This window comes from Temnothorax nylanderi, unplaced genomic scaffold (assembly GCF_030848795.1).
Source record: "Temnothorax nylanderi isolate EJ_2023f unplaced genomic scaffold, tnyl_v1.0 TNYL_tig0744_pilon, whole genome shotgun sequence".
Taxonomy (NCBI): domain Eukaryota; kingdom Metazoa; phylum Arthropoda; class Insecta; order Hymenoptera; family Formicidae; genus Temnothorax; species Temnothorax nylanderi.
The window spans coordinates 57,185-69,588 of record NW_027249806.1 but is presented as its reverse complement, the minus strand read 5'-3'; the positions used below and the strand labels follow the sequence as shown (position 1 = coordinate 69,588).

General features: G+C 38.2%; 1 protein-coding gene across 2 annotated transcripts; it reads left to right on the top strand.

The window, feature by feature from the left end:
* Positions 1-4,381: 4,381 nt before the first annotated feature.
* LOC139785147 (histamine-gated chloride channel 1) lies at positions 4,382-10,394 on the top strand. 2 transcript variants are annotated; one of them, XM_071724289.1, is made up of 9 exons: positions 4,382-5,320; positions 5,675-5,819; positions 5,989-6,071; positions 6,244-6,387; positions 6,464-6,546; positions 7,497-7,631; positions 7,940-8,040; positions 8,138-8,455; positions 9,175-10,394. In XM_071724289.1, the coding sequence occupies exons 1-9, from the start codon at positions 5,226-5,228 to the stop codon at positions 9,322-9,324; spliced, it is 1,254 nt and encodes a 417-aa protein (XP_071580390.1). In that variant the 5' UTR covers positions 4,382-5,225; the 3' UTR covers positions 9,325-10,394. The 2 variants fall into 2 exon arrangements, with proteins under 2 accessions (XP_071580390.1, XP_071580389.1); XM_071724288.1 differs by having other exon boundaries at positions 9,142-10,394.
* The last annotated feature ends 2,010 nt before the right edge of the window (positions 10,395-12,404 follow it).

Below are 12,404 nucleotides of genomic sequence, written 5' to 3'. Positions count from 1 at the left end.
TCGAGTGTCTTGATCTTTCATGTCCCTTTTTCATCTATCCTATTCCATATTCCCTGGAGAGGATCTCCTACTAGAAATTGTATTAACGGAATTAGTGTAGTGTTGGATTAGACAGGATTATCCCGATTATCGGATTATCAGTGAGTTAACTGTAATAAGCAAGAGATGTAAATTGAAGAGTACTTTTCGAATGCTGAAAGTTTGTTTAAGGTATTTGAAGTGAAGTATTTATGAAATGACAATTCATAATTTAGTGACATATAATTCATAATTCGTAATAATTAAGTTTGATAATGTACATTGTCTTTATTTTATTTATTTTCTCTCTGATCTTGACAGTGCCTATGTGCTTTAACAGTCTTATATCGTTGTATTTGAAATGACATGATTCGCATAATATAATGACATATAATTTATAATTCATGATAATTAAGTTTAATAGTGTGATATCGTCTTTATTTTATTTTCTTTCTCGGTTCATAGATCCTTTATCGTGTAGAATTAACTCTTTGCATTTGAAAATAAAAGGATAATGCACGATAAATTCAAGTTTCGCTGGAATTGTATAGGAAGCATAAAAATAATCATCTGTCAGGTGGTGACAGTTGTTTCGTGACAGTCGAGACGAAGATGAGTTTTAGGATTTTGGTAGGGGCCAAACGACAGAGAAGACCTTATTTAACATAGCTCTGTCTTTATTCCTTCTAGATTATTCTAGAATCTTCTCGAATAAAGTCGCTACTGATGCTGAGGTCGCCACAAAAGAGAGATTACAGAGACCTCTCTTGGAAAGAGTCGCGAATCACGGATAAAGCGAGCCTATAGGCTATATAGTACTGTTATCTACATCCGTTTCAGGATGGACAATGTGTATCTATTTTTGCCACTGTCGATAAAAGTATATGTCGAATTATCAACGTAACAAATATATCATAAGATAATATAGATTCAGAGTTTAAAGCGATCCATCAGTAACTGTATTCTGTATTCAGAAGTCTATTTCTATTCAACTTATATTATTGTGTATGCGGAATAAATAGCTGTTCCCATTATCTCTCTAATAAATAATACATATATGTTTAAAAGTAGAAGCTAAATTTAGTAGCACACACAAAATATGTACGTTTTAAATTTTATTGCGTAATGGCAATGCAATATTTTAATACATATTATAGGATTTAAAAAATATAATGCCCAAGTAGTTATAGATTATGCTATTTCATATGTTTGTTAGAAAGAAAATCAAATCTATATCAAAGAGATTATGCGACTGACATTTTATCATATAGACATATACAATATACGTCTATGCATTTTATACTTTCAACCTATAGACGTAACAAAAGAGTAGCAAACGCTATTATTTTCGCATACGTAAATTTTCTGAATTATTTTTATTTTCTCTCAATGTATCGTACGAATTCAAATTAATTAATAATTAATAACAATTAATTAATATAATAATTAATTAATGAATATTTTCAGACTCTTGTCCGAGTCTATAATTTAATTATTGCTGTGCAACATGGAACGATAATCCAGATAAGTCACGCATCTGTGTGACAAGATGAGTATGATGATTACGAATAACCAAAACGATCGCGAGTCAGACAACGAATCTGTAAATAATCCCGAAATACCGGCAAACCGCGCGTAGCAGACACGTAAGAAGAATCCCCTACGTCGGCAGTTGCACGACAATCGGCAATCGGTCGAAAATAATAGGCGGATGACGGTGCGGTGGTGTGAGTGGACACTTCTGGTCTCGAGTCGAGCGCGCAAAACGCGGAGAGACAGCCTGAGGTCAGGGAAAGGGGATGGAGCGTGCTTATCGTGCATCGTCTCCGACTACCCCGCGGGACCTCCCCTCTTCCTGGGCGCTACCTCGACACTCCGATCTCAACCACCTTTCTCCCTCTCTTTCGCCCTTTCCTCTCCTTCGGGTTTCTGCACTCCTCCCTGTACCGAAAGCGCCTCCAGCTGACGTTCGCGGAAAAAAAAGAAGCACGAGAACTCGTATGTTACGAAACGTGTGTGTCTCGTTCGAATTTCGCTACTAATTAATAAGAAATGCGATGCGGGAAGGATCGTCGAAAGAAGAAACAATTAAGAGGAAACGTCTAATTACATGCGTATTTCTCGGGAGATGCTTTACAGCTCTCATATCTCGTCTTTTTTCTTTTTTTTTCTTTTCTTTTTGGTCTCTGAGACGCATTTCTTTCGTTTCAGTTTCCGTCTTTTGGCGACTCTCTGCCGGAGTCATCGCTGTGCCGAACATTTAACAACGATGCTTCAAATGATGTCACGAAACCTTTGACGTAATCACTCTCTTAACCGAGCGATATCTGAGAGCTTCTGCCAGCACTTGTGATCGATTTTGCCGTCGTTCACCGAGCCATCGATAGTTACATGCGACGATAATCTCTCTTCGCGATACTTCCTTTTTACGCCATCAATATACGTAATCTGTGTTTCCAATAAATCAGAAAGAATTACGCTGTTTAACTTTGTTTTTTTGCTCAGCTAACAGGATAATAAAATTATCTTGGCACAGGTATCTCTTATTTTTTCATTAAATTTTATATTCTTAAGTTATTATTTTGTTTCACATAATAAGACTCATATACGCAAGTGTAATTCACAATATAATAAACGTTAGTTTATAATTTTCTTTCGTAATTTATCTTTACTATTCAACGAAAGTGAGAGAGAGAGAGAGAGAGAGAGAGAGAGAGAAGAAATAAAAAAAATCGTATCATATCTTCATATCGAAGTACATGTCAGTTAGACATGCGCTAACGTTCCAAACACGGACATGCATCATGCATAGAATGAAAGTTGTTCTTACCCATCGATATTTCTGAAGGAGATCTTTCCTTATTCTTCTTTTTTTCTTCCAATGTGTCCGACTGTTTTCCTTCGCGCAGGAAATACGACGCACGAGTGTTTGCGGCAACGCGTAAATGTCCGTTAGTCTTAAAGCCGTGTGCGCGAGAGATGTAGTAACGATATCGATAGATATGCAGTCGTCGCACGAGGGATGGGAGAATGCGCCAGGAAACGAATTGTACAAGGAGCACGTCGAGTGGTGCGGCACAATCCAGTATTCCCAATGCTGTTCCAGGCCCGATGACCTGATTGTTGCGGTTCGGAAAAAAAGCGCATTAAGAATTACCCACGAGGAGAGATACCAATTTACGATAGTTCGCCAAAGTATCGGCATTGTAAATTTAATTATTTAAAAATAATTGTTAACGCCTACGCGTACGCATATGTCAAATTCTTTAAGAGACCGAATATTGAATCTCGCGAACAAATTAAATTAGTGGACAGATTTTTAATTTAAGCATTAAAAATGATTGTTAACGCATGTATTTATACACGTAGAAAGTCTCTAAACAAAATGTCCTAAATTTGAAATAAAATTAAGAGCTTCGTCTCCATAATTTCGAGATTCTGAATATATCTCGAGTGAAGATGCTGAATGAAGAATTTCATTGTCGAGAGTACTTAATTAAGAGCGATACACGTAAAAGTATGAAGATCATGAGGTCGCGAGAATCATTTAATCGCGTCGAAATACGAGTAAAAATTGCACCTTCAATCGCGACACAATTAATTACGTTGCTGCTAATGAGATCGCGAGTAAATTGATTGCTTTCAGGCCACGGAGCGGAGAAGGACCCAGCTCCAAGGTGGAAATGACTGAATCAACATGAATCTCGCGACGACGAGTTTTATATGAAAAGAATGAAGAGAAATTGAATGCAGCATCCTTTTTTATTTTTATTGAGTTTCAATCTTATGCTCTAAATATGCATCTTTTTTCGCAACTTATGTCTCCCTTTTGTCTTCTACCTTCCATGTACCGTTTTTCCGTTATAATTTGCACCCGTACATGCATACGTACGCGCACAGTCGCGGGATTGCATCTGCACACACGTACACATCGACGCGTGTGTATACTCTTTCGATAAGTGGCCACTCGACACCGTACGAGCGAGACGAACACGTACCTTTCTATTCGTGGCACAATTTTCGGGGATCGATATATTGAGCGATGACTTCAAATTGCGTGGTAGTTAGCGCCTCTCTGTCAGGGTTTTTCGGCGAGAGAGTCCAATGAGACGCAGGAAGACATGAGCGGTGCATTGTCTTCCTCCAAATATCACAGCTAAAACATTTTTTATTTATTAACATTATTTAATAATAAGCGTCTTCTGACACAGTTTATTGCATAATAATAATTGCCTATATAAATTGAATTATATTTTAATCTCATAAATTCTCTTTGACCAATTTAAAGATTTTTTTTCTTGGCGAAAATAGGAAGGTTTCGTTTACTGCACTTTTCCAGTATATTTTACCTTAATTCGAGAATTTTTCGTTGTGATCAACAAATTTTTTCCGAAATACGCCTAAAAGGAATTAAATCGTGAAGTATCAGCGACGTGATCAGAAAAAATAAGAAAATGCAATAAATTAAAAAAAAAATCTGGAAATCTCGGGAATTTAATCCTGGATAAGAGGAATAAAAAAAAGAGACTTGTAAACGCGTTTCGCGATTTGCGATTGTGCGAAAACGCCATAGTAGAATTTACGAATACAAATCCGCCGCGATGACGACGCTGATATGCCGCATTGAGGTAAACCAATGACACGGGTATCCCGCGGGGGATTTACCACCGTCCCTCCCTTCTTCCTCTCGCCGATCCAGCTCGCGATACTCCAGATTCTATCCATCGTACGTCATGAGCGAGAGAGAGTTACCCCTTCTTTTACCGCCAGTACTTCTTCCCTCTGTGCCTCCGTTAAGTGGAGGAGGAGGAGGTGGGATTGGGGTGGCAGGAAGGTATTGCCACTGTTACACATCACCTTTACAGCCACCACCACGACCGGCACCACCACCACCCGCACCACCTCCACGTCGTCGTAGGGGAGCTCGTCTATACGCAACGATGAGGATTCTGCAGATTTGACAAAGTCGTTTCAAGAACTCAGTCGTCGACTGCCCGTCCTCGTAAATTCGGGGCACCGATTAGGGAGCTTTAGCTCGCTCGACCGCGCCGGAATCCCCGCTTCCGGATTACTTCGAGACTCTTATTTTTCATTTTTCTTCTTCTTTTTCTCCCTTTTTTTTTCTTCCACCTCGTCCCAAGTGAACGATTTTTTTTTCCTTCTTGTGTGCCGTTTTGATCTTCGCGAAAATGCGTTAACGCGAAAGTATGTCCATGGAGGAGACACACGGAGGCGGCATGTCTTCCGCGACGCTCTCGTCCGTCTTGCTCCTTCTACTTTTCGGTCGTGCCGCGAATGCTCAGTAAGTAGACTTGTCATAGCGTTGCAAGAACCAAGTTTTAGGATTGATATACCAAAATCAGAAATTCTTTAATAAAAAAAACGTCTTTTTAGCAATTAATTCAGAAAATAAGTGAAATTCTCCCTCTCTCTCTTCTTCCTGTTATACATATAACGAGATTAAAAAGACTTATTAGTACATTGATCGATAAAAATTTATATTTAATATTAATAAATGAAGCGTATGTACCGCATTTATCTTATTTAAATAATTAACTAGTCGATTCGCAGCATAATAAAAAAATAATGTCACATCCAATAACACATTCAATTATATGTTTCAAAGAAAGTAGTGTTCGCGATGTTTGCTTTGCAGGAAAAGTTTAGAATTTTTCGATCTCCTACCCGAAGATCCTAAGTTGTATGACAAAATGCGACCTCCCAAGAAAGATGGCCAGGCAACCGTCGTGTATTTTCATGTTACCGTGATGGGACTCGATTCCATCGACGAAAATTCAATGGTAAACGCATAATTTTAAAAGTGATATAATATATATAATTACAAAAGTTATTTTTACATTGTATAAGTCCAATCGCTTGTTAATGAGAATTTCAAAACGCAGCTCCATATTATCCATTATTAATTATTGTTTACGGATAAATAATTATCTCAACGGTAAATCTTTACAGACGTATGCCGCCGATATTTTCTTTGCCCAAACGTGGAAAGACAATAGACTTCGATTGCCAGAAAATATGACGTCCGAGTATAGGTACATAAATTCATTAGTGGACTTTCGATAATTTTCGATATTTATGTATTTTTTTATTCAGAATATTTTTGTTGCATTCATCAATACATTTTATTTTCATATTTCTTTAAAAGTTTCTGTGACTAATCGTTATCTCTCATCTCACTTATTATTATATGTGTCAAAATTTAAGATTATTAGAAGTCGATTGGCTGAAAAACATGTGGCGGCCGGATTCCTTCTTTAAGAACGCAAAGTCGGTGACTTTTCAAACAATGACGATACCGAATCACTATCTGTGGCTGTATAAGGACAAAACCATTCTCTACATGGTGAAGTGAGTTTATGAAAAATTTCCATCACAGATATGCGTTTCCCATATGCGTGAAATACAGGAATATCGGTGATTTCAGGTTGACTCTGAAACTTTCTTGCGCCATGAATTTTCTGATCTATCCTCACGATACGCAAGAGTGTAAACTGCAAATGGAAAGTCGTAAGTCATCTTTATCTGTAAAAGAATTTAGTCCAGAGTACACTTTAGGAAATTACACGTGTAATTACGTTTTATAATACAACTATGCCATTTTTATCCATGTCTCTCATTTAAAAAAATGAGAAAATTTATTCATAGTCATTATTTACATGTCCAACAATTAGTTTAAGTACCATGTTAGATAAGTAATCATTAATTATTCATCTAACTGATTATTAATTACTCATCTAATATAAATATACGAGGATCAGTCAATAATAATTATCCGCACTCTATTTCTATAATTAGAACAGTAGAGAACGTACAATTACATTTTTCAACATAATCTCTACATATTGATCTGTGGTAAATTGATGACCTCTTAAGGCATCTTTAAATGGACCAAACAGATGACCAAATCGCGATGGTAACGCCGAGGCCTATTGTCGAAAGATGTTTTGTTGTTGCATGATAATGCACGTCCACATACTGCTGCCTATACTATTCAAACGTTTCAGAAATTGAGTTTCGAAGTATGGCATCCTGCATATAGTCCAGAGTCCAGATCTCGCACCCTCGAATTATCATCTGTTTGACCCATTTAAAGATCCTTTAAGAGGTCGTCGACTTGCCACAGACCAATAAGTATGTGCAAGAAGTGCATACATGACTGAGAAACAAATCAAAATCATTTATTTCCGAGGATATATGCAAGCTTGTAAAACACTGAAAGAAGCGCATTGAAAAGCAAGGGGACTATGTCGAAAAATGATGTAATTGTTACGTTCTCTACTGTTGTTCTGCCAAATTATAAAAATAGAGTGCGGGTAATTATTGACTTACCCTCGTATCGTATCAATTACACCTAATTACTTAACTAGATGAGTAATTAATAGATTATTTATGACGTCAATCAAATACCACGCATATTTCATGTCTCACGCGAAAAAACGAAACAACTTGATCGACAGTGTCGCACACGACGGACGAAATGATCTTCCAGTGGGATCCCGACGTTCCCCTCGTTGTAGATGAGAATATCGAGCTGCCCCAACTCCAGCTCGTTAAAAATTATACGGCCGACTGCACACAGGTCTATTCCACTGGTAAGTGAATCGCGTATAAATGACTGTCTTTATTATATCTTCAAGGATAACGCTGCGCGTTGTATTCGGCGTATTTTCGTATAAACTTATCTCTCATATCAAAGCTCACAATGTAGACAATCTTTTTACAATCAAGCCTTTTAATCAATACTTTCTGCCGTTTCGAAACTGCGCGCTTTCGCGCGGCGTTATTCCAAGGGGTGAGAAATTCTTCGACCGACCGCCCATGCGTTGATATCACTTGAGTTTAATCTGTCCTAAATGCCGAGCATGGGTATTTCGTTGAAAATTTACGTCATAATTTTCAGGTAACTTTACTTGCCTCGAAGTCGTGTTCGTGCTGAAGCGACGTCTCGGCTATTACCTGTTTCACACTTACGTGCCGACGTGCTTGATCGTCATCATGTCGGTGAGTAAAGCGTCGTGGGAGCTTATCGCGTCGTAAAACGTCGAAAGTCTACCCTCGTGACTTTATCCCGTATTTTTCGCCAAAAAAAATGTCGCAGTGGGTGTCGTTCTGGATAAAACCCGAGGCCGCGCCCGCCCGAGTCACCCTGGGAGTCACCTCGTTGCTCACCCTCTCCACGCAGCACGCCAAGAGTCAGGCCTCCTTACCGCCCGTTTCGTACCTGAAGGCCGTCGACGCCTTCATGTCAGTCTGCACGGTGTTCGTGTTCATGGCGCTGATGGAGTATTGTCTGGTGAACATCGTTCTCGGCGATTCGGATGCGCCCGCAGCGAAACCCGCGCCTCCGCCACCGCCGCCGTCCTCGAGCACCGCGGACTCGGCTAAGCTCGACAAGATCTTCGATTTCGCTGCCAAGGTAACGCGTGGATGACGACTGGATGATCAGGGAGCCCTGAGAATTGATTTTAACAAAAAATAATCATGATACTTGCGCTAATCAATTGGCTGAGATAGGAACGTCCGATAAAAACTCATAGTAAGCATTATTACAATCAACCATATGATCTCGCTCGACTAAGCAAAACAGCTAAATAATTATAATCAAAAACGGCCAAATTTCGTTATTTATGGTTCTGAAGAAGGCCAAGTAAGGCTCGAAACGTTACCATGATTGTATATTTTTATTGAAGTTATTAAATTTATTTTCAACATCCTCCGTTTTTGATTATTACAATGTTAAATTCTCCTTAAAGTGTCTGAAAACTATTATTTTGTGAGATGATAGTTTTATCACGATTGTTAAAGTTGATTCCAGGCTCTTCTGCCTCGGACCACTTCCGTGTCTCGAATAGAGAAACAAAACAAGCATTGTTGTTGAAGAAAATTTATTCGAAGCGGGTTTGCAGCTTCAAAAAATATTAACAACGGGGATAAATTGCTGAAATATTCGTATCGAGTTGTTTCAAGAAAATTTTACGATCTCGGTAGTTACATTTTGCAACACTACCATCGTTCGTCCACCTTAAATCGCGTCCAGCTCTCTCCGAGGCATGGGAGACAGTCTGCATGATGACGGTTCAAGTTGTGATCGTTGTCACGCAGGAAAACGCAATGTTGTTATCCTGCCGATCGCAGAAATCGCCGACTGTACCGCCTGGACCCACCCCGGCCCAAAGGGCGCGAATACGGGCGCTGAACATCGACCGCTTCTCGCGCTTCTTCTTCCCTTTCCTGTTCGCCGTGCTGAACGTCACCTATTGGATAATGTTCGCCGAGTATATTTAGACAGTGACATCGGGAACACTGACCGCGGAAACATCGCGCGATACTTCAAGAGGAGCACGATGAGCTCTGAAGCTCTCTCTTTCTCTCTCTTTCTCTCTCTCTCTCTCTCTGCGAGCGCAGAGAATACTCCGGAAACACGTCAGGAGAAACGAAGAACCATAAAATATTTCGGAAAAAATTTGTCACTGCGATAAATTTGCAATCGTAGTTACGTCGATCGAACGAAAATGGAGTAAGGTTTCGCGACTAATAAAATTCTGATGGAAATCTAAAGATACGGCACGAGTAACAATAAAACTTTGCGATGGATAACAATGACAAACGCAGAAATGCCTAATCTTTTTAGAATGTTACTCTTTCGGAAAACTTTAATTCTTCTTTTACTCTTTCTTAAGATAGAGAATTTTATTATAAAACATTGCCTGTTATCATGACACGCTCGCAAGATGTTTTCTCTGACTGCTCACTTTTTTCGTCCGCTCGACAAAAATTTGATATGTAACAAACACTCATATAATTATGATTCAGCCATGACGTATTTTGATCGCTTCAAAAGCGTTCAAAAGCAAATTTACTTTCTTCTCTCTGCTAATTAGACATTTCGACTATAATTAATTACTAATTAATCGTATACATCGTCATGATTTTTGCTTTCCATAAAGGATGTTTTTGTCACAAATGAACTTGTAAAACTTCCCAGAGAATAAGTAAGAGATTTCGCCTAAATATAATAGAGCACAATGATGTGCAGTAAGGTTGCATATTAATTCGAATGAATTTAGAAAGTGGCAATATGTTTATTCAGCTTCATATATCGCTTCGTTCATTACGTAAAACTCATAATTCAAAGGCCGAATAGAAAGTTTATAGATATTATCGGTCATTCGCGGTAATCTAATGTGTCTCTTATACGAAATAATATGTCGATTCACGATTTATAAATATTATCAAATCAACCAACTGAACTTTACGTCATCGAAAAGTTGTAACAATGAATGTTTCTTGACATAAGTCTCTATTGTACAACTGTATCATTAAAAATGTGTCTATAATAAAGAGCTATTATGTTCTCTCGCTCATGATTATTTTCCGTCAGAACGATTTCAATCAAATCCTGATTAACTTAATCGATTAATATATCAAGCAGTATTTATACTATTTTTGTTAATATAGATAAGATTGTTAATTTTGTTTAACATTTTGAAAAAAAAAAGATTCAAATAGGAACAATGAATTATATAGTTACAAGTTTTGCTTTAAAGGACTCTTCGTATAATTAGTTACCATTGTCTGTTCTATCATTAAAGAAAATGATTGATTGCGAGAATCATTATAGCCGCATGTGCCCTCTATTGGTGCTAAGCAAGACTATGAAATACAGTCATCGTCAGTAAGAAGGGAATCTCTTGGCTTTTATTCTCCGCCTACTTTCCACCCCCACCAACTGCGACGACAGGATCGTAGCACCCACGCAACACGACAAACCAGATGAAGGTTAGCGCCCCAGTGACGTGAGTGTCATAAAATATCATTCTGTCCTCGTTTCACTGCTTGGTATCAATATATCGATATATGATTGCAATAAAGACTATTACGATAAATTTAGATGAATAATATTGGGCAATGAAAAAAGATTTACAATAATATCTGTTATGTAAGAATTATTTATCTTAGTTTACATTAAGAATCATAAGTTTATTGCATATGATATTAATAAAATAAAAAATTACTGTGTGTATGTGTAAATTTCTATAAATTATACAAAATAAACACTTTACAGTGATGCTGCAATTATAAAACTAAATTCGAAAAAGGCGCAAGTCCGCACAAACATCCTTTTAGTATAAAGCACGTCTATATAGTAATTTGTATCGTTCTATCACGAATTAGTACAGCTGTCTTTATGCAATTTTTAGTGGAAACAAGTCGTGGAATACAATTTTACATGTCTCTATTATTGAACGATTCGTATAAACAGTTTTTTGAATTAACACACACACTTGTGTGCTTTTTTCTACAACTCTACATCACGCTCTACTATTAATTACTATGTGTATAATATGAGAAATTTATTCTTGACGAAAAGCGAAATTGTCCGTTGTCGCGGACACAGTCCGATACAACGAATCAGTACATTCGCGCGCGGGGGGGGAGCGGAAAGTGGGATCATCGCGGAGGAAGGAAGCGTAGCGTGGGCCGCCTTATCTGTACAACGTAGCCCGGCATACGATAGCAGGATGCCATTGCCTTCTCTTCCTCGTCTCGCCTTTCCAGGACAGTTCGCTTTCCATCCTCTTCCGTCACGCGCGAAGATACACGTCATCGAAGATTGGTGGGAATCGGGAGCACTGCGTGCAGCAGGCCGAAGTATTGTATTGCTGAAGTATAATTATATATGCTCGGATTGAAATAATTAATTCGCTATCTGCTTCCCGGAAGTAACGACAGATGCACGAACACTTAAATTCCCCCTTGATCTCTTCCGCGAGATCTTTATTCTTTCAAATGTTAAATGTAATTCATTGCAAAATATATCTTTAATATAAATATATAAGAATTTATTTGCCTTAGAAAAAGACAGTTCCGGAAGAGATTGAGAATGGAGACTTACTTCGCGAAATTTAAAAAGTATTTGAGATATAATACTTCTTTGTCGGGGTCTACAAAATCAATGACAGCAACTAATTTCCTTTATTTATATTACATCCGATCGAAAGATAAAACTCTAAACTAAATAAATAAATTTATGTAACATAAATAGATTGATTTGAAAGGACGGCTGTATCAGATGTCGTTTATACATCGGCGGCGATTTGTATATCTCTTGAACAGATTTTAAAAGACGACAGGAACAGCGAGCATGCCGCACATGTGTGCCGCAGTAACATAAGCATCGTGTAACGGGTGTGCGAAAGTATCGTATATCGACCTACGAGGGTTCGAACAAATTGGAACGCCGACGATTCGGAATTCTCAATCTTTTACGATAAAGCCCTCTCCGCGACGTTGCGTGTACAAAAAAAAACTGATATCAGGCGACAGAACATTGACCCGCGATAGAAGAAGACCTATGATTTACG

What these genes read in the sequence shown, in the direction of transcription:
- LOC139785147 (XM_071724288.1), top strand. Translation starts at nt 5,226, where the DNA reads ATGTCCATGGAGGAGACACACGGAGGCGGCATGTCTTCCGCGACGCTC. An exon ending in GGTCGTGCCGCGAATGCTCA is followed by an intron (nt 5,321 to 5,674) that starts GTAAGTAGACTT and finishes TTTGCTTTGCAG; the next exon opens with GAAAAGTTTAGAATTTTTCG. An exon ending in GCTTGATCGTCATCATGTCG is followed by an intron (nt 8,041 to 8,137) that starts GTGAGTAAAGCG and finishes AAAATGTCGCAG; the next exon opens with TGGGTGTCGTTCTGGATAAA.